The following is a 26,603-nucleotide window of genomic DNA, read 5'->3' as shown; positions in this document are numbered from 1 at the left end:
AGGTGTCAGTAGGTGTGCAGAGCATCTGGTAAACCATGACATCAAACCTTTCACTGGGAGAGAACAGACTGGTTTTCTGTCATTTTCTAAGTCAACATCAATGAGGCATTTCTCCCTTATCACAGACAGACACGGGCAAAAACACGTATGGCTTTTTTCAGGCTCACCCTCAGGGTACTGCAATTTCTGCCACATGCAGAGGGTCTGTCCCTTCTGATGTGGCCTAGTGCATCTGCAGCTCAATCCCTGAATAAGCACAATGGATCTGTAAAATTTTTAAGCACTTGTTGATGAGAGAGAAGCCGAAGGTTCAAAAGGGGAAACACCCAAGATCTCAGGCTACCATACCTAGATCCCTGGTGCTCCCATTCCTTCAGATGGTGCAACAGGTACTCTTGGTTGCATGAGGACACACACATACACACAGAAAGAAACCCAGTTGCCCCTCACTGGATTTGTTGCCCAGACACCTCTTGCAAGCTGCAGGAGCTCTGAGTTATAGCCTTATCTTAAGACAAAAGGCCATTTCTCCCCTTGGAGTTCAGCCCTTTGAATAGGAAGGGCAGGGTGAACCCCTGCCCTGGTGCTGTCTCTCACCTGTCTCACACACATGCTGCTGTAACCATGCTCTGCACAGCATGCAGCCCTGCACAGACCCTGAGCAATCCCTGCCCTGCTGTGAGTATAATGCAGAGGAAGTGGCTCATTTAAAGTCTCCAAAATACTCCGGAGGCTTCTGGGGGTGCTTACTTCTCCTGTTCTAATAGACAAGGGCTCCAGGGAAGCTACCTTGCAATCTGAGCTGTGTGTAGAGTGACAGGCAGCTGATGCAAAACAGGCTCAAAAGGCAGTTTGGGAAAGATAAGTTGATAGAGAGAGGCCTGGCTCACCCTTCCCATAGCCACAATAAAGCGTTTGATGTGTCCCTTCTCTGCACTTGGTCACGTTCCTGCTGCCTCTGTGTTTCATATTATGCAACTGATTGACTTTGAAAGATATGAGAACAAAGTGTCTCCGTGCCCTGCTCCCCGATGTGCGGCTTGTTACACTGGAGCAGAAATCAAAACATGCCCTGAAGCCTGGTCTCTCTGCTAATCTCTTGTGCTCAGATCTTTGTTATGCTGGGGGACTCTGTGCTACAGCAATCTAAAGGCACCATCCTGAGCATGCTTCCATGGGTCTTCAGAGCTGTTCTGCTGCATCTTCCCAGTAAGGACTGGGATGCACTCTGTATCAAGCAAAAACCTGTGTTCACACAGGACTTTTCTCTCTGAGGGTTAATAATGAGCAACTCCTGAAGCAGATTCTAATCAACGAGATGTGAAGGAAGTAAGCCAGGAGGCACAGAGGCCAGCTGCCTTGTTACCTGTAACCCGATCACAAAACGTTAAAAAAGTCATGGCGGAAGAAGTGGGACCAAGAGCATCACCCGCTCAAGCAGTGCCCTAACCCCTGAAAGCATGGCTCAGGGTATTTCTAATGAGCAGGAGCCAGCGTATTCCAGTTTAGCATCTTCGGCCTAGTGCCACGTTCCCAGGGCTGATACACCAAAAGGACTTCACACCATGATGCTCACACTAGGAGGGAACAGGCACTGTCAACAGATGACACTCACTGTGTACTTTCATAGCCGAGGTACATCAGTGTGATAGTGCTGAGCTTCACAGAGTTACTCCACTGCATGAAATCTGGTGCTTACAGGAGTGAATTTGCTTCTGTTTTTCTCCATTTCCCTGCACCCAGCTGTGGATTGCCTTTACTTATGGCTCCTGGATAATAGAGGCTGAATCCCACTGTGATTTTTAAATTCTCTAATATATGTGCATTTGATTCAAAACCCATCAGTCCAGTACAGGAGACAGGATGGACTCTGTCAGCAGCAGAGACCAAAGTAAGCTCGAATTTTAAAGAAATTATCTCTGAAACCCTGCTTGACTTTGTTCTGTATGAGTCACATAAGGTAATGTGCAGCAGAGGCTGGAAAGAGAATGGGGACAGCTCTAAAAGAAGAAGGATTTTTTTCCTCTTCAATTTGCCCTTCAGATATTGCCTGGAGCTGTTCATGAGAGAGAAGGGGGAAGATATCAGCCCTTAGCCCTAGACTAACAGAGTTTTGCAGCAAATCCTTGGGTGTAACAGTACCTGCTTGATATTACAGCAAAACAGTAACAGACCCCGAACCCCAAAATGACCCACAGCGCACGCTCAGGTGTTATTATATGGGGACATGGAAATTATTCACAGCCAAGACTCCATCAAATTTTTATCCAAACTATTCTGTGTTCTCCAGCTGCTAATGTATTTTCAGTTAACCTGTTTCAGTACTGGTGCAGAAACATGACTATCTCAACTAACCTCCACCAATGAACTAACTGGCCTAATTATTCAGGGTTCACATTTCAGTGAAGGAAATACTTTGTTTAGCAGCAAGTACATTAGATAAAAACCTCCAAGGGGCTTGGGTGGAGACATCCTCTCCATTCCTAATCAGTTCAGAATCCCCAAACATTCAGCCACAGAAGAGCAGTGCTGATCTAGCTTGTACAGGGCTCAGGAGCAGCATAAGTAGAGGTTGGTAAGGAGGAAAACCATTACAACATGAGCAGTCCTGCAAAGGGAATGAAGGGAGGGAGAGCAGAGTGTACTGTGCACATAGACAGGCTGCTGAAGGTCAGTGCAGAATGAATCTTTCAATCAGAAAGCTTTCAATCAACTACATGGCTAAGAAGACAAAGTTTTTTCCCCAGAAGGTAAAAGGCCACCAACCTGGGACTGTGAAGTCAAAAGCACAGGACAGCACTCAGAAAGCCAGGTGTAGCAGCTTTAAGCTGTACACAGTACCCTTCTTGCCACCAACAGAACAGGCTAAACTTTTCAATTTGAAAATTACCTGCTTCCCCTAGCAGGGACATGTTTGTTTTCCTGGTGGCCTGTCAGGAAAAGCAATGGTATGTGAATTCCTGCAACCTCAATGCCATTTTCTGGGCAGGACGTGGAGTTTTGTGATGACTCGTCTGTGCTGTGACCTGACCAGAGCACAGGTCTTTTGGTCATGCCATAAACACATTCTTCAGTTTTACAGCCAGGAATGGCATCCTAGAAACCCAGTTCTGGGAGCAGTGCTCTGCATTATCAGTGCAGGTCATTCTTTTAATCCTCATTCTGTTGTTTTTCCCCCACTGTTTACATACACCACAACTCAGGCTTCACTTCAGCCTTAATTTTCTGTCACAAATCTCTTACACACACATGTGGGACAATCATTATGCTCTGCCTCATTCAGACATTCAGTAAGAGGTTGGAAGATGGGTCCCAAGAGGGCTGCAGACCAACTGGAAAGAGTCCAGATTACAGACCTATAAGGTAAGATGGAAGAACGGGAGTTTGTTCAATCTAGAAGTGGGCAGACCAAAAGGACACAGGGTAATGATACATGAAGTACCTAAATGTCACATCCATAAAAGGCTGCAGTTACAGAGAAGAAGATGATAAACTGTTATTGTGTCCATGCTGGTTAAGGACAAGAAATGTTTGTCCTCGATTACAGAAAGTAAGGGTTAGATCAAACAGCAGGCAGGATTTTTCCAGCTGTAAGATCATGAAGTGCTAGACTGAATCACCTGGGGAAGGGCTTCTAACACCACTTTAAAAAGTTTATTTGCCTCTGCCTTGGACCTTAGTGAGGCTCTAGATGGCCCCTCTGCATCCCCTCAGAGAGGGCTTATTGAGGAGATGGAAAACAGGAGTTTAAAGTTCAGCTTTAATACCCACACGTGAAGTTTGTCGTTGAACTTTGGGTGCACAGCATGTCCTGTTCCTAACAATCCCACCTGGCTGCCTCAGAGAGAAGTAGAACGCTTGTTGAATAGCAGGGACCCAGTGGTTCTGTATAACCTGCCCTTTGCAATCCTGACCTTCCCACTCTTACCAACCTTTGTTGCCCTTTGATCATCATATAAGCCAAGCTGGGTTGTATCATCAAACTGGTTCACCTTTTTTTGTTTGCTTCTTTTTTTTAGCCAAATGGATTTTCACCTACTCTGCAAACCTGGAGAAAGGGAAGTTGATTTTCTGGCTGGACACAGCAGTTCACAGTGACCAGTCCCAAGGGAAGAGGTTATAGCAGTGTTTTTGAGTTTCCAATTAATTATGTTTACTGAAGAATACATAACATTAGAGTGCCTTGAGCTTTGGCCAAGTTTGTAAAAGTAAATAAAGACAATTTTGGCCTAATGTTAGAAAACTGACCCTTGGATTATTTCTGAGCTCACTTCTTCCAACAACTAGAATAAACCGTGATGCATATGATGTGAAATAAGGAACACTGGACTCATACCTTATTATTTCAGCAAAGAAATGCATTCAACTGCTATAGTGAGAAGGCATCTCTCCTCCAGATGACAGGCCATAAGACAGAAGAACAAATCCTTCCTCCCAGGGCTTGTCTGGTGCCCCCTCTGCAGCTCAGCAGACCTCCAGTCGCCTTCTCAAGAGAACATGGTGCAAAACATGCTTTGTCAGGAGGCAGCAGAAGTGGAGATGCTCCATAAAAGGGTATAAGCCAGAGCTAAGGATGACCCCAGCATAGGCTGTGTCCTCACTGAGGGCACCATCCCACAGCAGCTGAGCATGGTAGGCTGCATAGGGATGAACTAGAGGTCCATCCATAGCCCTGGGATAGATCAGGGCAGGGGACATTTAGGGAGGCCTATCAGGAGCTCTAGGAGATAGGGTTAGACAGAGACCTACCAACAAGATAGCTCAAGGCATGAGTTGAAATAGAGTCCTGGCCCATGAGCAGAAGGTGTGGGCGGGGGCCCAGGTGAGGCTGGTTGGGGCAACTAAGGCCTGTTAGTGCCATCAGGGCTCTAATACCATATCTGCACTCTGAGCCTGCTCCTCTGACCTCCCCAGAAAGACCTGTGCAGCACTGCTCATCCCAGAGGCAATGACAACCATCAGGCACTGTTGGTTTCCGCTCTGATCCCTTCCAGCCTCATCCCTCTGCTGCCTCACTTTCTGCCTGGCCACATGGTGCCAGCCGGGGTCCTGCTGACTCCTCCCGTGCTCTACAAGCACATCGTGCAAATTGCTCACAGCAATCCTAACACAGCCATTTCTGCCCAGCAGAGCCCCATTAGCCAGCAACTCTCTCCTCAGTCTCTAATGATTCCAACCACAAGGCCATTTGTCATGCTACATCTTCTTTCCCGGCGAGTAAAAGTCAATTAGTGCTTTCAAATTTGCTCTGAAACAGCCTTGTCTCCCTCTTGCTTCTTTATGCTACCAGGAAACCATCTACAATAATGACTTGTTTGGATGTCGAGTGCTGCGTTGCAGAGAATTACGAGCTCTCTAAACTTCTCTCTCTGTGTACCAAACACCTTACACAGGAGCCATGTTCTGTAGCCAGAAATTCCAAGATGAATTAGGTTTTAAACCTGTCATGTCGCTGCTTTTTAAATTTTATTTTTATTATGGTCAAGAAAATAAACATGATTTTGGCTTCCAAAAGACCACATTTCCTATCTTAAACACCTAAATGTTCAACAATCTTTCCCATTTTCTTAATCCTATCTTAGTAAAGGGATAAACTCTTGAAAAAAACAAATTCTCCAAAAGGTCTGCACAGTCCAAGCATGTGCAGTGACCACAGAAGTCCTGCAGCCATCAGTGAGTTCTGGTGGCCTGCTGTCCCCCCCGGGGACCTGGCCAGCACCAGGTGCTGTCACACAGCCCAGGCTCCCTGTGAAGTGACTGGCTACAGCCATGCCCAGCAGGGCTTAAAACAAGGGGCTGTTGCACTCAGAAGCAAATCATTTCCAAACACAAGCTGCTCGGAGTCAAGGTGAATGCCTCTTGCATTTGTCAGTGTTAGGATGTAATAAGGCATTAAAACTTGACTAGCAGATAATTGTATTAGAGCTGCAAGGATTTCAAAGTTAAAAGAGAATAATGTTTCTAAAATGAAAAATCCAAAACCAGTGCTTTCTATCATTGTGATATTTTAATTTGAAGCAATAGCCATTAATCAGAGCTAATTGAAAATTAAATAAGCTTTTTTATTAAATTATTTAATCGCCTGGCCATTTTTAATTAAAGAATGAGATTCAATTATTAAAATCAGATGTGCTGAGTTTCACTCCTAGTCCACAATGAGACTACACATTTGTTTAAATTTCATACAATAGTTTGGGTTGGAAGGGACCTTAGAAGGCCATCTAGTTAAAATCCCCCTGCCATAGGCAGGGACACCTCCAACTAGAGCTCAAAATCCCATCCAACCTGGCCTTAAATGTCTCCAGGGATGGGGCATCCACCACCTTTCTGGGCAATCCATAGCCTGGGAGAAAAGGGCACAGTTTTCATGTGTAGACACTAGGTGTCACCTAGCAATGGCTGTCGATCATCTGCTGATAATGGCTTCTGTTTCTCAGCAAGGATCTCAGAGAACATGCAACTTTGCTGCTGCCAGCACGATATAACAGATACTTTGTTTGGATGTTGCCTCTACACTGGCTCCCAAAAGAAAAAAAACCATCTTTCCCTTAAGGCTTCCAGAACCAGCTCCTGGGCAGAGATGCCCAGCCTGCAGCCAGGTGGTGACTCTCCAGTTAGACTGTGGGGGTAGAGGTGGTTCCCATCACACCTCTGCCTCAAACACAGTGAGAAGTGCCTGGCCCAGGAGGTTTGTCACACCACCCTCTCATGAGTAGCAGATTCACAGCAGGTGAATGGCATCCCTGAGCTCTGTGACTGAAATCTCCTACCCCGCAATGGTGTCAGTGTCCTCCCTTCCACACACAGACCTGCAGATGTAACAAGTCCTTCCATTTGTAGGTATTCCCTCCTGGGCACTTTGCACTGTATCACCTGCCTCAAAGAACCCACACAATAATTCCTGGCCTATGGCTCATTGACAAGCAGAGATGTGGGCTGACCTTTGATTTCCTGGCATCCTTTCTGGTACCTGATGGGGTAAGCTCTATGCAATGCCAGACTCCTAGCACCCTGGGTGAGTAGGCTTTCAAGCATCCTCATCTCCTGATGGTATGGGGCTTGCCTTGGGAAACAACACAGGGGTCACAAACCAAAGTCTGAGTCTGTTTTGGGGAGAACAGCCGGTTTATATGCAATTGCACACGTGCATAGTGAAGTGTTTGTGAGGGCTTTGCTCATCTCTGATTCAGCCTTGGAAGCAGCTGGCAAAAGTTACCCAGCCTGGCTTCAGGCCCAGCTCACACAATTAGGAAAGTATTAGCTGAACTTAATAGGAAAATCAACATTAAGCAGATAGGAGCTGGTGCAGTTGTTAAAGACTATGTAGTGTTTTTCCCTGGCAGAAGCCCAGGCTAATGGAGGGCTTCCAGCACCCAGAGCAGCCTCCAAATGAAGGCTTAATTGGCTTCTGAAGCCACTCATATAATTACAAACACTTTTAATGAAGCATGAAAAATACAAGAGCCTGGGACTGTGATATGGAGGGAAGAAATGATCTCATCCTTCTCAGAAAATAAACCAAAGCTGCTTTACCTTCTTCCTTACACTAAACCTTCTTCCCAGCTCCTGCCTGGCCTGCAGACTCCTGTCAGATGCTAATGTCCAGGGCAGTGTTAAAAATAAGAGGAAATCTAGACAAAACTTCTGCCTTCCCCTGTCTGTGGGGGACACCTCTCCCACCTCCCACCCTGAGTGCAGGCTGGACACTGGGTGGACACTGGAATGGACTTCGACTGCCCACTGCTGGTGTGCACAGCACAGTTCTGCCTGCAGCAACACAGCTGCAAACAATTTATGATTTGTTTCTGCTTTAACTTCAGCTAAATGACCCTCCACCATTTCTGTTCAACAGCTGCTCCCTGCAACACAAGACTCTGTTGATGACATCTGCAGCCCCTGGGAGGTGTGTCCCAGAGCAAACTGGGGAAGAGTCCAAGGTACAACTCCTCAGTTGCTATGCTGGATTGAGAGAAAGATCAATGGGTTTTGTGCTGCTCATTACTCTACAATTTTCTGGTTCACTGGGGATGATTTGTTGGCTCATTTGTTTTGGGGGGAGACTGTCAAGTCCTTTGATGAGTTAAGACTCACAGAGTAACTGAGGCTGGAAGGGAGCCAGAACCCATCTGGTCCAATACTCACACAAAGCAAGGAGAGATATGACATCCTGTATCCATTCTATGAATCAGGTGGCATCTGGTCCCACCAAAAGGAAACCTCAACCAGGAATGTTAGGGAGGACCTAGAGGTAGTTCAAGTTCAATCAGGAGGGCTTCCTCCCTGCGTATACCAGCAGAACAGATGTACCAGCACCACACCCAGCCTTGTCCAATTAGCCATGCCATCACCCTGGCTAATTAGCCTACTCAGAGCTTTGCAAAGCCACAACAATATTGCTCATTCTTTTAGTATCACTTCAGATCACACTGGACGACTTCACCTTACACTTTTTCACTGTGTTTGTCCCTAAGACTGCAGTCAGGAGCTGTGCACATCCATCACCCACACCTCTGTCCCAAAGCTCACAGCTGTCAGTGCAGGGAGGGAAAAAATTCAGGAGAAAAACTCCAGCACCTCATAAGGAAGGGGAAGGCATGGCACAAGGACTAGCACCACTGCCAGAAGGACAGCGAGGAGGCAACAGTCAGCTGGGTGCCTGATGTGGGATAGATAGACACCAGTGAGCATCTCTTTCCTTCAGGCTGGTTTTCACCACACACTGCAGTTTGAAGGCTCATGGCCCTGCACCACACCTTGGCTTCTGCTCTTGGACCCTGCAATCCCTCCATCTGGGGAGCTCTGGTGCTCATGTCTCATTTGCCAACATGTACCTCACACAGTGTCCATACAAAGCCACTGAGTCACTCTCACTGGGGATGAGAAATAAGAAATTTTCATTCTCTTCAAGAAACTAACTTTATCTGGACTTAGTCAGCCTGCTGTTATCGCTGTGGCATTCAGCTGCAATTACACACTGAGAGCTAACTGGTCACTGGACTACCATTTTTTTCATATGACTAAGGTTGTTTGCCAGCAACTTCTGTCCAAGAGTTTGATCACTGCAGAGGCCAGACTGTGCCAAGAAATATCATAGGACAGTCCTACATCTAGCACTTGTGATCTTAGGGTGCACCAGCTGGTCTGCTGGAGCAGGCAGTATTCAAGCAAATGGAGAGCATCCTCCCCCACCCAGAAAGATGGTGATTAACAACTTCAGTTTCCCTGGCACAATCTGGACACAGTCAGCCCCAAAGCAATGACTTTTTCCTTGCTTTTACTGGGTTTTGTATAAGTTAACAGCTAAAATGCTAAAATTTGATCCAATCACGCTTGGCTAGAGCAAGACCTGACATGAGCATAACTGCCCCCAAGTGATGATAATCAGAAAGTGGAGATACAGAAGGCACCTGAAAATGAACATGTTTTGCAGGAGCCTAAATGAGACTTCAGGGAGGCTCACTGGTGCACAAGAGGCTTTCCCTCACATGTCCTAGGCACAAGCCTGGGATTTATCTTTGAAGTATCTGCTCTGGCTCTGCCCCAGGGGCTTGCTGGGTTCCCTGTTTTCAGCTCTGCTCAGATACCCATCACACCACCTGAATGAATACAGCGTGGCAAGCACAGAGGCAAAACTGTGCCAAATGATTCTTCAGAAGCCAGAAAAGGACCCCAGCTCACAGTCCACCTGTTTTTTTTACAACTGAGATTACAGAGGTTCCTGCATGCGCTCAGTCACAAGATAATGACTCCAGGTGCAAACATCAAGAGAGCAGTTGTGTCTTTTGCCACGTCTGCACAGCCCTGCCACAGAAGTAGCAGAAACAAAAATGTATATCAGGCCTGTGCCCTCAACACAAACAGGGATCTCTTATTAATGAGGTTGTCATTGGAAGCGGGTGACTAGGAAATGGATGCATGATCACCCAGCTCTAGATACTGGAGATCCATCAGAAGCAACAATATACTGGCTGATAAGAGCATCCTGGTCATTCTCAGCAGGGGCAGAAGGGTTCTCTGATACAGATGATCTTTAAACTGAGGGCTGATGGTCTGAGTTTGCAGAGTCAAGAGGGCCAACCCTTTTGCCCCCCAGGCAGCTGACGAGGAAGTTCACATGGTGGCACATGCCTGGGATGAGTTAGTGTGAACCAGATAAGCAAAACTGCAGGTACGAGAGGTGTGGCTCACCTGTGTGTGCTCCCATGGCTCACAGGGTGGATCACCAGGGAACAGGGGCTGGAATCTTGAACCTTAAGCAGGGGCAAGAGCTGAACAGGGTCTGGCCCCCATGTGGACCGCTTGACCCTCCAACCAAGTGATTCAGGGGTGACCTCATCACTCTCTACAACCACCTGAAAGAGGGTTGTCGCCAGGTGGGAGTCAGCCTCGTCTCCCAGGCTACAAGCAACAGGATGAGAGGACACGGTCTTAAGCTGAGCCAGTGAGGGTTCAGGTTGGACATCAGAAAGAATTTCTTCACAGAAAGGGTAATTAAACACTCAAGTGGACTGCTCAGAGAGGTGGTGGAGTCACCATCCCTGGAGCTGTTTAAGGAAAGACTGGACATGGCTCTTAGTGCCATGGTCTACTTGTCATGGTGGTGTTCAGTCATAGGTTGGACTTGATGATCTCAGAGGTCTTTTCCAACCCAGTTGATTCTGTGATTCTGTGTGACTCAGCAGGGGTCTGTTGGAGTGTGTGATGGGTACCCCTGGCCCCAGGGTGGCCTGGCTGTGCTCAGCTCTCCTAAGATGCTCTTTCTGCCGGCTGCAGGTCCAGCCCTGCTCACAGGGAGCTCTAAACCTTGGGGGAAACCCTGACAGGGCCAAACCCCCTCCAGAGAAGAAATAGCATGTGATAATGAAAGGGAGATGGGCAGGAGGGCTGGAAGGAGCCCTGCCCAGGGAGACATACAGGGAACTGCAGTCCTATGTCCTCTATGGCTGCACCTGAGCCTGTGGCCTGTGCTGGAAATCAAATGCTTAAAAAAAACCCCAAACAACTGACTCCTTTCATCAGGGAAGCACCTGGGCAGAATATTTGCAAAACATCAGACTATTGCACTGCTTGTTTTTAAATCTTTCGAAATGGTTGCTCTGTATATTGGTGCTGAACCAAGGCCCCCTCACCACAGTGAGGTGGAGATGGGAGGGTGGGAGAATGCAAGGTACCAGCAACAGAGGGATGAGCACAGCTCTTTTAGATTTGACTGGGGAAAACTTGGAGTGTTGATTCCCAAGCAGAGCCATCCATTCCCTCTTTTTCTGAAGGAGAAAGGACATGTCAGAACTTTTCCAATAGAGGGAGCACCGGGACTGTCGTGGCCACTGTCAGTCATCATCTGAGGTGCCTTATTTTGGTACTGGAAAACCTGGGTGCCCATACATCCATCCTCTGGGGAATATGCATCTACACTGTCAGGATTGGGGTGTAATTTGGTAATCAAAAAGCAAAGATTTTAAACTTGGAGACCATTCTGGGGTTAAAAAAAAAAAAAAAAGCCTTACTTAGCCTCCACGACAATCTCCAAATTTGAATTTGAAAGCAGTCTGCAGACCTTCCCTAGGCATTACAAAAATGACTTGTGGTCACTGCGAAATGGAATGGAAGTTATTTCATATGTGCCACACAGACAGCTTTCAGACTAACAGTCTCTGTCCCCAGGCAATCTAGACTGACTGGCAACAAATGAAATGCAATGTTTGTATTAGATTTGGTGAGCACAGCAATATCAAACCTATTACAAGTTTCAAGTTTATCAAATTGACAGTGTAACCTGATATATGATCACCTGTTTTTACTCAACAGAGAGACTAGAATAGCTTGTTTCCTAGTGTGCATACTGAAAGTGCAAATATCATGTTTCCTCTGTTTTGAGGAAGCATTTTTGGCAAGCTTTGCAAAAGTTATTTTTATGATTCCCATTATTCTGGCTGTGGCAGAGAAGCACAGATGAGAAAGACAGGAGCAGCAGATTGGGCCTGATGAGAATCTGGTTTAGATGCTGGTGTGAAAACCAGAGGTCATCAAGGACAGCATCTGCAAAAGCTACAAACTGCACCATCAAACCCCTAATCATGAAGCGTGCCATGACTCAGGCTAAAAGCCAAACAAATTCGAGAAATGGATAGTGCCCAAATGGCAAGGTCTTTTGTCATGAACATAACAGCAAGGGTGACAGCGAGGAATTAATAAAACCCATCCTGCTGCCTAGAGTGCAGAATGAAGAATAAGTCCAATTCTTTATGATGTTGCTGCTTACATCTGCTGTGTCCCAAAATGGCTCAGTCTTGGCCAGATCACACAGCCTCCAATCCAACACAGCGAATTAATCAGGCAAGATTTCCTTGCACGACTGGAATTAAACACACACACAAGTACATTTCTGGAGCAAAGCTTTGTCTCTACTATGCCTGAAGCTTTTCTGAAGGCTCAATAAGATTCACAGCCCTCAGCATATTACTGTGTTAGGCAATCAGCAAGCTTTTCTTGAGGGTTCTTGCAAATCTGAAGAAAAAATTGGATGGCTGTTTTTGGAAACCCAGTGGTACCCTGGTGCTTGATAATGGAAGGCTTTTGTTGGAAAATCTGCCACTTGCTAAGAGGAAGACAGACTATGACTGGCTGGTGAATATTGACAATGAGTGTCCCTGCCTTGAAGCCAGCTTTCTCATAAGATTTCTAACAGTTTGGGAGTAGGAAAAGAAACTGCTACTGCAAAACTTTCCTAAAAAGTTTCATAGGAAATAAAACTATTCCAACTTACATTTTAGAATACAGCTTTTTTCAATCCTCAAAAAACAGTTGTACCTTCCTGGAAACATTCTCAGTCATTCTGAAGATTTCATACTCACTGAAATGTGATGTGGCACTATTACTAAATTTTGCCTAATTTTAGTGGTGAATTTCTTTGGGTAATTAGAAGAGAAAAATCAGTGACATGTAGCTTTTGACAGACTTTGAAGATAATATATTTATATATTCACATAGATAGATATTCGCTATATATTTTCAATTTTTTTGGGTACCAATTTTTTTACTGCTCTGATGAGCAATCCACCATACTACTTTGTAAATCCCAGGACTATTTGCATCAGCTAAATCAGGACATCAGAACAATGTACTGTCAGGAAGGAGTAACAATGGAAAAAACATAATCACATAAGCTGAAGAAAGTATCATTGCAGAAACCTTAGCTGTGTTTTAAATAGGCAGAATGAAGTGTCCCTGTATCAGTGCCATATTATTTATACTAAAAGAAAACATGATGCAACCCTGCAGCCCTCATAGGTGTTTTTACAGTAGAACCTGAGCTTTTAGACCCTGCCTAACTTCATCCTAAATACTGAAGTGTGACCTTCAAAACCTGTTCTGAGTGCTTTCCCAGCCCTGGGGTAGCCATCTCTCCTGCAGAGCTGCTTTTTTGATATGAAGTGCTCCTTACAGTATCCCTAGTTCTGCATTGTGGATGTTTGACAATGCCTGCCCTAGTAGTTCAACCTGGGCTGCAGCATCCCGAGATATTCCTGAATCCCTTATTCATAATTACCCCTAGATAATCCTCAATTTCCTGACTGGAAAAGCAGAGTGAGGGCATGCTTAGCATCACACATGTTGGCTCTGCTTTAACCACTGAGTAGTTCAGTGATAGCAGACTGAGTCCTGATGTAACACAGATTTTACTCCCTTGAGTTTGATTTCATGGCTAATAGTCAGCAGACAAGGAGTCACAGCCCTCTTATGTGATTAAGCAATAAGGCCTCCAATTCCATTCTCCCACACCTTTCCCAGAAGGACCAGAAAACGCTCAGCCCAATACTTGATGCTGCTTGCACTGTTGTCTTGGAGTGATAAAATCTTGCTCCTTAAAAAAAAAAAAATAATAAAAGCGGGTTGTCATGTGAGGAATCCCTCTGGGTTTCTGTAAGACAGAAATAAATCCAGTAGCACAGAACTCCAGTAGGATATTTCAAGCAGGAGTTAGAGAACATTCCTGCCTTTAGCGTTTCCTGTGAATACCACACTAAAATAAACACGTTTTAAAAAATGCATGTGAGTGTTCTAGGTGAGCCCTTCCGGAAGCTGGTTGTTAACAGGCAATTGTCTAATGAGCTCTGATGTCATTGCTCTGCACTTGTGCGAGCTGGTTGTAAACACAGAGCGGTTCAACCGAGAAACCAGCTTCCTGAAGATTAATTGTGACAGTGATGTATGTAATATGTAAATAGAACTAATCAGAGGTGCCGGCCATGTAACCACGGGACAGGCAGGAAATGAACACAGCTGAGAACTTTGCAGACTCACTTTCTTATTCTGACCTCTCCAAAGACATAATAAACGAGTTCAGTTTAGCACAGATGTAAACACTTTCCACAGCAGAAGTTCTGATAAATCTACAAAGATTCCCAAGCCTGCGCCAAGCCTTGAGTTTTCACCACAGACTCCTTACAAAGTTCTTTTGAGATCCCTGGCTGACAGACCCCAAATGCAAAGTGTTATGTTCCTGTTGTCAGTAATCCATATCTGAAGCAATGCAACTTTGTTTCCTTCCTTATAAACATCAACAACAAACGGGGTTTTACAATGTGAACTATGTGCAGGTGTTGCAATGCTTCTCTTTCACTAAGTCTGAAGTATCTCATGTGCCAAATTCCTCCACTAGGATGAAACTTTTAAGTGCACCACTAAACAAATTCACTGAATTAGCAGGCTGCAAGATCCTCTACTTGAGATTTCCAATAAAACTATTTTACTTTTGGAATTGCTTCATAGGTAAAAGATAAACAGAACAACCACACGTTGGATCATATAATTATTAAATTGTATGTCCAATTATGGTTTCCAATAAGGAATAAACAACATAAATATTGTGGAGTGCTAAATTGTTAAGAAGTTGGTGAAGAGCAGAGTTATTTATTAAAACCAAATTACTTCAAAACATGTAATTTTAATTTTAAAAATTTTAAATCCCTTTACATGAAAAAGAAATACGGAAATTCATCTTTTCAGCCCGTGCTCTTCTGTGAAGTTTTTCTTTCCATGCCTCTTTCCTCACAGAACGCTAAAGAATCTCTGTTGGTTTTGTTTGTTTGTTTGTTTTTCTTCCCACAAAGATAAATATTGCTTCCCTTCAGCAGAACCCTAACCCAACAAAAGCCATACTGGTAAGATTGTATCTGAATAAGAACAGTGATGGAGCTTGGCTGTGGAGGAACCTGGGCAGTGCCAGAACATGAGCAGAGACGTGAAGGATGAAAAGTTTACACTTACCTGACAAGCAAGGAAAATAGCTTGGAGAGAGATGCATCAGGATTACTGACAAAGGAGAACTCCCCATTGTGCTCTAGTTCTTTGTGCTGAGCCGAGCCGCTCAATCGGGGCTGCACTTCCATTCAGCTGAACTGAAAGGCTGAGCCTTTCAGTGCCTTCCTTTAAAAAAGAAACAAGACATGCTCAGTGTATAGTACAATGCCCCTATTGCTAACAGTATCAGTCAGTATTTCTTTCACAGCAGGCAGCTATTGTGTCTGTAGAAACCAAGCACGACTTGATCATCAGCTGTGACAGGGCCTTATAAACAGGTACAGAAGCCAGTGCAGACACTTTTCAACTGAAGAACAGGCCCAAAGGGATCAGGACATCACCTCAAGGAACTTCCTGCACTTTATGATCTATTCAATTTTACTTTTGTGTCACATAACGATTGTTCTGCAAATACATTTTGTATTCATCTTGACAAATGTATTTATTCTTTTCTACAAGTAATAAATCATTAAGTCAATAATGTTCTCACATTACAGAGATGATCTTGATTTAAGAGCTTAAAAATCAGTAGTCTTCTTCCCAAAAGATTTGTGGATATATTTCAGTGGTTAGAGAAATGGTTGAGAATCAGGATATTTAGTTCCCATCACAAGTTTCTTTAGAGATTTCTAGGTCTCTAGTCATGTCATCAACATAATATTCTTGGTCTGCTTTTTCCAGCTTAAAATAACTTATTCGTTTTTCTATATCATCATCTTGCAGTATCCAAAATGGCCCAGAAGCATTTACAGGGTCATTAATACTGTTGCTATAACTACTGTATCCTGCAGTGCAAAACAAATACTTATTAGCACCAGCACCATCCCTGACAAAACACAGGCTGCCTTGGGTGTAATTTGGCTACTTCATGGCCTAGATTTAATATTAGCTTTCTATTAATGGGGGAAAAAAGGAGGGGAGCGGGGGGTATGGGTGGGGGAGGAGTTTTTTGTGATTATTCCCTTCCTCTCCCCACTCTTCCAGATTTCCTAATGAATTTTCAGGAGATGCACAGCACACTGCTGCATTTGGGACTGATGCTATTGCCACAGTGCAGTACAGCAATATTTCAAGCACCTGAGGCATAGCACCTGTTGCTTTGGGGTCACTGAAGAATGTGTTGGACAGGCCATTCAGATGTTCTCAGGGGAGAGCCCATCATTGGTGGGTGCTGAAAGAGATGACACAGCTGCTCATTCCCATCTATAAGTTACCTGGTACAGTGGCAATGCCACCATAACTCACTTCTGAGTGATGTTCCAAATCTTTCTTAAATCAGCTTATATGAATTACTGAGCCTACAATTCATGACATTTTTCAGGAACTGAAATCACCAGGTTATAAAATTATGGCAAACATAAACAGAATTGTATACACATAACAGGTAAAAAAAGCTCACGTGACTACCATTATTGCAGAAAAGTGAAATAAAATCATGCAGTCTATATTTATCTACTTATCAGTAAAAGGCAGAATAAATGATTAAACACAGCTGTGGTTAAAGCCAGTTTAAAATAAGCATGATGTGATATAAAGCCTACTCTGAAACTGAAAATGAAGTTCAAACCATAACCCTGCTCCTTAAAGGTTCTTGGGTTACAAAAGCAGTTGTTCACTGAGTATTTCCCATTCAGTCTGGTTTTAAAATTTGTATCACACATGTAGTACATGTGAGTTTTATTTCAGTTTTTTTGCTCTTAAAAAAAAAATCACAATAGATAACAGCTTCTTTTTCTAATGTTTCACACATTTGGAATCGAGCAGAGTTGTTGGGTTTTTTTATTTCTTTTGAATATTAATACCTCCCATCCTCCTTAGCCACAGGAAAGAGGTCACAGTGGACTCTTATCAGAACTTACCAATGCTGCAGCAGTTCTGTAGAACTCAACAAAATTATTGGAGGTGATGAGCTCATGTCTTCTCCCCAAGGCTCTATGTCTTACCTGAATAATCAAAATGAGGCATTGGCACTAAAAAAAAAAAAAAGGAGAACTATTTAATTCTTAATCAATTAACTACTGCATAGTTTTAATCTTTTCCAGCACCTCATTCAGTTAACACTGAGGAGGTTTCTATGATATCTCCAACTCAAGTTGAACTTAAAACCACGAAACTTAATTGACATCAAACTTGTTTGGGAAGAAGTAATTTGTGTTGATCAGCTTACAACATAAATACATTTTTACATTATGTGAACTGAATTGAGAATTTTTGGGTTATTTACTGTCAAAATAATAATTTTAAAAGCCACATATTTTTGTTCTGAACTAAAGACTTTTTTTATCCTGACTGTGAGATTGCAAGTAAAAATAAATCCACACATAGAAAAGATATGGAAGGATCTTTTAGTGTACAAACTTGAAATTAGAAGTGGTTATAATTTCTGAAGAATGGTGCAAAAATTAAAATCTCTGCTTGCAAAATACATGATCCACCACAGCTTCACCTGGGTGTTGCAGGAGATGCCGAGAAACCCCGAGTTTCAAGTCAGCATGCTGCAGGATGGAGCTAATTCTGTGTCCAGCACATGGCACCTGAGCTGTGGAGAGTAGTTTAAGGCCAGATGGAAGCTCTCTAAGAGCTTAAGATGATGCTGTACACTGTTTTATGCAACATTATTGTCATTTAAGTTAATTTTAGAGAAACTACACTACACTATGTACACTTCTTACAGGTGTTTGGGGGCAAATGCTGGTGTCACCCTAAGCCTAGCAGAACATCAGCTCCCAGAAGCAGGCACCCCGGAGCTGCTCTCTGTGGTTTGTCGGCGTGAGCGACGGACATTTTGCCAAGTTGCAACCTCACTTCCCTAAATGACGAATGTAAAACCAGAACTCTACTTAAAGCACAGTGTACGTGCAGCTGCAGTAGCAGTGAAGGTGGAGAACCACCTTCTTCCCACCACCTCCTCTGCAAACTGCGCCGTTCCCTACCGGGGGCAGCCCCGGGTGGGCACAGCATGTGAGAGCCCCCCCCGGCACCTCAGCTGCACCAGGTGCCACCACTGCCAGGGAGCAAGAGGAACGTTTTCGGAACCATTTCTGAAGGAAAATGGAGAACCCACTTCTTTTATTCCCCCAGCTGAACATTTCTGCTTCAAAGGACAAATCCTATTACAAAGTCATGAAGTCTGTGATTAAAGAAGAGCCACACAAAGCAAGCAAACCTGGGTAAGTTTTCAGGTCATGCCGACCATCTGAATGTAAACCTTCTGTTTACATGAAGGTTTCCTCTAACACAGCTTGTGGGTATGAATTTAGGGCACAGGTAATTTTATTTTTGATGCACATATGAAAACTCATGAACTGCAACTCTAGAAACCGTGTACATAAAATATTAAGTCATTGCAGAAGTATTTTTTTTAAGAACAAGAAACAAATCAAATAATGGTCTAAGCAAACCAGGAAAGGGAGGTTGGAAGAAGTTCTGAGAAATGCTGAATATGATTTGGGAAGGTTTCTTTTCAAAAATTTGAAATGACAGGAAGCAATACTTCCTTTTTCTTTATGAAACATTAAAAGTAGAAGACGCTGAGCCAACTGTTTGCGTTCTCTAATGGGAAATTTTGCCCCTTCCTCTTTAAAATAAATTAAAAGCATGCTGAAAACAAAAGGATTTCCATTTCTCTTTGCTTCATATGTGAATTTGTGTTAAGCTGTAAAGAAAAAAATAATTAATGTGAATAATATATGTAGGAGAAGCAATAGCTACATCACTGTAAGTGAAAATAGCATGTTCTATGACGCAGAAATAGAGATAATAGTCAAAGGAAATGTTTGAGGGGGAATATACAACTTTCGAAAAGGTTTCTTGAAAAGCTACTCCAAATCTGTTGTAGAGCTAAGCAGAAGAGAAATAGGCTGAGCCTGCTCCTGCAGAAACCTGAATTCCATGAAAGTGACCATCTTGGTAAACCTGGAAACGTGGCAAAACCAGCAAGGTAAGCATTATAAATGACTGAGCTGATGGGGATTCCTTCCAAGAAGTGCCTGTGTGACTCAGAACATTTCCTGCATCTGTGTGTGTGTGTTCAGACTCAGCAGAGTAATGCTTTCTAGACCTATTTAATTTGAAAGTTACCAATCTAATCCAAGCACACACACACACACACTATAGAAATATGTGTAGCACATCAAGGTAACTCACCACTAGTATTTTCACACCACTGGTCCCCATAGACTTGGAGATACATTTAAACCTTTACTTATGCCAACAGCCTTTTCTTTGTCTTAGTCCACTGACTAAGCATCAACTCAGAAATGCAGCTGACAAATTACTGCTTGCAGCAAAATGATACACCGCCCTGCAAAGCAGGTTTTCCAAAGAATTCCGTGTTGTACCGATGCCATATGCATGTTAAATTCTTAATGCATAGCTCCTCAGTGATTGCAGTAATTGATTGAATACTCTTGTCTCCAAAATTCATACTGATGCTTACACACTATGGTAATATTGTCCCTGTTATAATGTTTTCATAAAGATGCAGGGTAAATTCTTAGGTTTATTGACTTCAGCAACAGTTTAGTTTCTGACTTCAATGGGGTACCAAGATCTCACCAATATATTAAGAATTGCACTTTTGGGTCCTGACTAAGAAGAACGAACATGTAAAGTAATGCAACTCCATGGCCTAAAATATTTGCTGCCCCTTTCTTCCCATCACAGATCATTTCAGAACATTTCAGTGCTTACCATGAAATGTCTTACCATGTCTTGATGAACCTTGTTTAAACAGTTCCTATCTTTTGGGCCAAGCTGCCTGCTTTGACCAGAACTGCTTCTTACAAGCCCTTACTAGTTATGAGCACACAGTAGAAATCAAATAAAGGCCCAAACTCTCTCTCTAGAACCCACAAAAAAGTGGCTGAGAAGGTGGTATCTAAACACTTGCACCCATGCATCTGGATAATTGGGCAGTTTGTTGCTCACATTTGGAAATATCCCACCCATCTCAGTTCCAGACATGTAAAACTATGCCAAGATTGCATCTAAAAAGAGGGAGCACAGCTGCCGTGCAGCCTGTATGCAGACAGTACTCATTACCCAGGGTATTTCATACAAATACACAGCCATCACTGCATTCTTATAATCTGTGTAAAGGCACTTTTAGAGGAACATACAGTAGCAACAATAATTCTCTGAAGAATTTCCCCCTTTTAACAGACCATCACTACCTCACTCAGCCAGCTACCTTTTACCATGTTACTTCAGATAGGTGCCTGACTAACAGATTCAGCTGTTCTTGTATAGAAGAGAAACTTGCAGATTTTTGCTGATCTTTATATACAGATTAGAGAGAAGCGACAATTATTTTTGCCAAAAATAGAAAAAAAAAACCAAACAAAAAAGAAAATGACTCTTTTTCAAATAATAAAGTGAGATAAAATTTTGAGATTTTTTTAAGTGATTTACTGAGCTTTCATGATTTCTATTCTTCACAGGGAGTTACTAACACAAGTAGAAAGAGAATTTAATGAAGTACTGCAGATGGACAGTGGGGTGATAGTAGAAATAGCCTGTAATCTGTAAAACTAGTTTAAACTAGTTTCTTCTCATATTTAGAAAGTGGCAAAGCTGAACAAATCTTGGTTTCTGTCCATTATTGTACAAACTCATTGCTGCACCCAGGTTTTGGGGATCTGTGAGGCTACTGGGTTGATGCAGATTCTGAAGGAGAAATGGAGAAACAGAAACTTGCACTAGGAGTTTCCAAACCCAACAAAGAACCTCTACAGCATTCCATGCAGTTGTGGACTGAGTATATGGTCTGAAGTCATAAGGCTTTATCTTCCACTATGACCAAAATAATTTCTATAGCAACAGGAACCCACAGTTACCAGACTTACCAGTCCACATAGTTCAGAGAACCACTGAACCACAGTACAAACTTTTTGTACTTCTCATAACTAACAAAGCCTGTAAGGGAGCGAGGTCTCTCTCATTTTCCCTGACTCCAGAATTCCCCTACTTTACTAGCCTATGCTCATTTCTTGAATTTCATTTCTCCAGCATTTGTACTCTCCTCAAGAACTGTTTTTCTCTCCTCGGTTAAAAATTCCCTTCCTGTAAGCCATGGCTTCAGCTAGGAGACATGTGACACCTATTAAAATAATAATAAAAAAATTCCTCCTTTTGAGTTTTATGCAAAACAAAGGTCATTACTGGCTTAAATTCCTTCCCAAAATGATTGGAATTCCCTTTCATCTAAACTTCATGTGCCTACAGGTTTTGCCAAGGGAGCCCAAACTGTGTGAATCAGGCAACAGAACAGCAAAACTCCATGAGGAAGGGAGAAACATTCCAGAAGTGTTCAGTCCATAAGAAGTTGTTCTAACCAACTAATCACAGACAAGTTGCTTATTGATACTTTCCATGTACTGTGCTTTGTCCTCAAATGAAAATGGTTCTAAATATTAATATTCAAAAAGCAGTTGATAAAGATTGACTTCACCTTTAGGCTTAGAACTTAAGTCCTAGTCCTAGCATGATACAGCTCACCTCCTGCTTACTCCAGTTCTGGTCTACTAAAAATCCAAGTACTGTCCAGATGTGCATTCAGGGTTAGTCTACACAAAACCAAAAAATGATTTCTCCAAAATTGTATTTGTGTGAATGGAACGAGGTGGTTTCTTCCTTTCTTCACTGGTCTCTAGGGGAGAGTTTCTGAAATCCAAGTGAAATACGTGCATCTTGACACGCTTGATGAAGAATATGAGGAGTTTTATAAATGAGGCACAGCGTCTCAGAGTAACATGACATCTGAAATATGTTTGTGGTAAACAAACCAGACCATGTGTGGTATTAACCTAGAAGGCTGACACCCAAACCATATCGCTGCAGCTCTGTCTTCAGGCTATTGGATTTTCCATACTTCATCAGAAGCAGACTGTGGTAACACAGCCTCAGTGAGGACATTCAAAACCACACGTCTGCACAAGCATTTCTTAAGTTTCAATAGTTGACAGACTTGGGTCCCTTAGGAGTTTTACAATACCCCATGATCTCAATTCCCTTAAAGATTGGTAGAGCAATGCAAACACCAAAGCAAAAAAAAAAAAAAACTTTGATTTTTTTTTAAAAGAGGAAAAGAAGTACAACTCTGCAGGAAAAAAGGTCAGAAAAAAAAATTAATGAAAATGTTTCTGAAGCCCTCAAGAGAATGAGTTCCTTTAGTAATGTGATCTAATCAAAGGCTCTGTGAAAGTCCTGAGCCATAAGGGTAACTGATAACATGTTACACAGCTCCCTAAATACACAGTATACACAATTCTTAAGAATCCCTTTCTGTTTCTTAAGCAGCGTGTCTCCTGAAGAAGCAGTGAAATGGGGAGAATCTTTTGACAAACTGCTTTCTGAGAAAGGTTAGTAGTTTTTTTTCCTCTCCGTGCAAAGTGCTAGGATGGAAAAGTGATGGAAAATGATGGAAAATTGATGGAAAATGATGGAAAATGATGGAAAATTGATGGAAAATTATAAAATCCAGTTGTTCCCTTAAGTAGACCTGGCAGTTACCTAAATTAGGTATGATGGGTCATTTATAGCAGTATGTGTTTCTGCTCTCCTCACATGCTTTGGCTATAGCATGCTGTCAGCTAGTGAAAATAACTGAAAATAACTTTTGTATTTTATTGAACAAAGTAATATAACAGATGGCAAAGAACTCCTTCAATGAACAGGAGCATCTAATCTGAATATTTCTCAAATATTCCTGATTGCAAGATATATTCTATGTACTTAAGAAAAGATTCTGTCACTTCCAATACAATTTGTTTCTAAACCCATGACAGGATCCAAGCTGGGATCCCTATCCTTTGAAAGGGCCTGCTGCTCACACAATTATCAAAAGCACATATGTTCCTCCTTTCCTTTTGAAGGGGCACAGATATGTTTCAGCTACAGTGCTGGACACCATGTGCTTTTCAAATCTGTGTTCTTTGAACAGTTGACTTCAATACAATTTGCACTCTTGAGAAAGAAAATATCCTCAGCATAACAACAATAGCATAAAGCAAATTATAAAGATATTGAAAGCCATCCACTTTAAATTGTTACTGCAGAACAGTTTACTTACAAGCAAAGATTCAAATAGTGTTTTGGTCAACCTAAATTGATATTCAGATGGAATAAAATCCATCACTTCTACTTACATCCACAGGTTTTGCTTGCTTCTCTTTCTAAATTTATGAGATCTCGGTAGTGGATTTTTACTGATGTTGAGAATTCTGAAATGGGGGTTACAGCACTCAGGATCATAATGGAAAAAATACATAAAGGTTTTCAAATAAGTGCAGTTAAGTTAATTATCCATAATGTGATATTATTCAAAGGGAGCACAAACTATTTTGCTTCTTTGCACAGATTGTGCGAAAAGAGTAACTGTCTGATAAGGATATATATTTTTAATGCAATTGAACTTTCTCTTCTGTAGCTGGGCTGGATGCCTTTACAAAGTTTCTGAAAACTGAGTTCAGTGAGGAGAACATCGAGTTCTGGATAGCTTGCGAGGATTACAAGAAAAGCAAAACTGCACATGAACTTCTGCCAAAAGCTAAGACCATTTTTGAAACATTCATACAGAAAGATGCTCCAAAGGAGGTAAAGTCTTTCTTCATTCTACACTCTATTTGACACAACTGATGAAATCTGCTTTTAAGAAGTGCATGACCAGAAGCAGGTGCAACAATTACTTCATGTAGTCGGTGGCATAAGAAGGATATATAATAAAAATCAAAGCTCTGGAAGGAAATCTGCAGAGATAATTCTCACTGTCTTCCATACTCCTTTCAATACCTCCTTCAAGTTACTATATGAATATATATATTATATCATAGGAATCATTGATTCCTAGTGATCTTTAAATCTGGGATATATATATATATATATACACACACATACACGATGTATATTTAAGAAAAAAAGTGATAGTAAATGTTGAAGTTGCAATGAGATACATCAGCTAGCATTTGTGGAGAAGTATCACCTGTCTTTATTCATAGCTACCTCCAGAACAACAAATTTATTCCCCCTTTCTCTTAAAACACTAATTATCTATTAAATTATTACATAACAGAGATTCAGAAGTTTTTATTTTAAATAAGTTAAAGAATAAAAGAGATTAGAAGAAACTACTAAATTAAATATATCCTTTAAAATAATAACTGTGTTTTAAGTATGGACTTGTCTTGATTGACTCCCTCCCCCTTCTCCACCTCCTCCACCTCTATTTGCATATCCTTGTTATGTTACTGTCAGCACAAAAATACATTGATATGACAATCCTCACCAACACTAAGGCCTTTTTATAATATTATAACAGTGCAAAAAGTTTTCATATTTACAACTTCTTCACATTACTGAAGTGTGTTATAAAGGATTCAGAAATGAGCAAGAAGAATACTTTTGCCTTCCCTAAGAAGGAGATGAACAGGTTGGGAGATTATGAATTTTTTCAGTGAAATCACAATCAAAAGGTCTTTTGGACTTACCATTTCCTGTAATTCTATTGAGTTTGAGCAGATCAAATATGTCACTTGCCAATGCCTGCATTATTATATTTTTTATATTTTCCTTAATAACAGAAGTTATACACTAACTGCTGCTTCCCTGTAATGAGGGCGAAAAAGGTGTAATTCTCATTTTAAGAAACGGATTGCAAAATGGTACAATTTCCACCTGTATTTCTCATAGATTACTTTTAAGATTCAGGTCTTCTTTTCCCAGGAAATGCCCACTTTCAAAGGCTTGTGTCCCATTTCATTTCTTTCCCTGCTGTGTGCCTTTGGGGTGGACCTTACATAAAAAGAACACCCTGAGTCGCTTGAGGCAGAACCTGTTGTTGCCAATTGATCAATCCCTGGGCAGTTATGGTCAGGTAGCAACTGCTCATACTCATGAGCAGGAGGAAAGCTTAAGGAGTGGACAGGGTATGGAAGTTGTACTTTGACTCACAATAACCAAGCAATTTCTTTGTGTGTCATACTTCAAATTGGTGCAAGTAGATGGATGCTGGGTTCACCTTAAGCACTTGGCTTTGGTCAGACTTCCTCCTTGGGTTGAGCTGAGCAGCTGAGACCAGGTAACAGCACCTCATTTCAGACCACACAGCTCTGGAGTTGGCACCTTTTCTTTAACTTCTTGTCCACGGAACTCTTTCTGAGCATACGGTTCAATAGGTTCATAAAAATCTTAGATGAGTGGACCATTCTATCATCACTAATTACCCTTCAGTTTTTAGATCTAAACTACTTGTTTCAACTAGTTGTATGGAAATGACAGGTGTCTCTTAGTGAGGAAAAGAAAGCATATTATAGAACTCAGTTTTTGACTGAATCAACAATTTTTTTTATATATTCTATCTTATTTTTGAAAATAACATTTTAAATCAGTGCCTGACACTTTAATAAAATTCTCATACCAAATAAACATTTCCCAGGATGAATGCAACAGCACATGGAATAAATAATAATTTTTGTATGCTTTCCAATATAAAGCTCCAGAGACCCATTTAAATATTTTTTTTTCATTTTATTAGAGTTTTCTCACCTTCCTACTACACACCTACCACTACTTCCTACAGCACTACTGTATTGGTTTCTACACAGAAACCAGAAATTTTAAACATTCACTAACACAGTCTCATTAGACAAAGCTCTACATGAAACCTAAATGAGAATGGAGGGAGTTCTGTATTAGTTTGGTGTTGCAAAGCCCCAGAGCTGCAATTGTCCAAAGATCACTATTAGAAAGTCGCTTTTAGTCAAGCATCAGACCTTATCTTCTATTTTACCTGTTTTCCTTTGTACCAATGACACAGCTTTGAAGGCTTTCTGACAGCCATTTCTGAACATGAACATACTGATTCTGGGGTGCCTACATCCTGTTGTATTGGGGATTCAAGGTCTCCTTATCAAAAAAGTCTTTCATCAATGTACAATGTCATTGCTATGAATGATAACTCAGGAGATGCAAGAATGTACATTAAAGAAATACACTTTTCCTCATTTTCCAGGTGAATTTGGACTTTCACACCAAGGAAGCCACAAGTCAGAATATTCACCAGCCCCTCATCACCACCTTTGACACAGCACAGAACACAGTCTACAGGCTGATGGAGCAAGACAGCTACCCACGCTTCCTGAGATCTGATCCTTATTTAAATTTGCTTAAAGGGAGAAATCCCACTCGTCCTACCCTTAGGAGGCGGTCACGGTCTTTTACTGTCAATGATTTTCAAGGTGTACGCCCAGACTTTACTGTTTGGTAACAAGAAACCTCCACCCTCATAACTCTTAGCTACTTCC

The 26,603-nt window shown here is 42.1% G+C and overlaps 2 protein-coding genes across 3 annotated transcripts in view; one reads left to right on the top strand and one right to left on the bottom strand.

Annotated features, from left to right (window-relative positions):
- Nucleotides 1-15,389, bottom strand: part of RGS4 (regulator of G protein signaling 4) — a 32,531-nt gene extending 17,142 nt beyond the window's left edge. Inside the window, exon 1 of the mRNA XM_032695872.1 lies at nucleotides 15,271-15,389. The gene's annotated coding sequence lies outside the window, so the exon portion shown is untranslated. The remainder of the gene's footprint in view (nucleotides 1-15,270) is intronic.
- Nucleotides 15,390-18,146: 2,757 nt separating this feature from the next.
- Nucleotides 18,147-26,603, top strand: LOC116790681 (regulator of G-protein signaling 18-like). Of its 2 annotated transcripts, none has more exons than XM_032695868.1 (5): nucleotides 18,147-18,473; nucleotides 19,142-19,243; nucleotides 22,603-22,664; nucleotides 23,732-23,898; nucleotides 26,312-26,603. In XM_032695868.1, exons 1-5 carry the CDS (start codon nucleotides 18,355-18,357, stop codon nucleotides 26,564-26,566), a joined length of 705 nt encoding a protein of 234 aa, XP_032551759.1. In that variant the 5' UTR covers nucleotides 18,147-18,354; the 3' UTR covers nucleotides 26,567-26,603. The 2 variants fall into 2 exon arrangements, with proteins under 2 accessions (XP_032551759.1, XP_032551758.1); XM_032695867.1 differs by having other exon boundaries at nucleotides 22,600-22,664.

The sequence above is a fragment of the Chiroxiphia lanceolata genome, chromosome 9 (assembly GCF_009829145.1).
Source record: "Chiroxiphia lanceolata isolate bChiLan1 chromosome 9, bChiLan1.pri, whole genome shotgun sequence".
Classification (NCBI taxonomy): Eukaryota; Metazoa; Chordata; class Aves; order Passeriformes; family Pipridae; genus Chiroxiphia; species Chiroxiphia lanceolata.
Note: the sequence above shows the minus strand (reverse complement) of the source record. Positions and strands in the feature narration are given on the sequence as shown.

What these genes read in the sequence shown, in the direction of transcription:
- LOC116790681 (XM_032695867.1), top strand. Translation starts at nt 18,355, where the DNA reads ATGGAGAACCCACTTCTTTTATTCCCCCAGCTGAACATTTCTGCTTCA. An exon ending in CACAAAGCAAGCAAACCTGG is followed by an intron (nt 18,474 to 19,141) that starts GTAAGTTTTCAG and finishes AATCTGTTGTAG; the next exon opens with AGCTAAGCAGAAGAGAAATA. An exon ending in AACGTGGCAAAACCAGCAAG is followed by an intron (nt 19,244 to 22,599) that starts GTAAGCATTATA and finishes CTGTTTCTTAAG; the next exon opens with CAGCGTGTCTCCTGAAGAAG.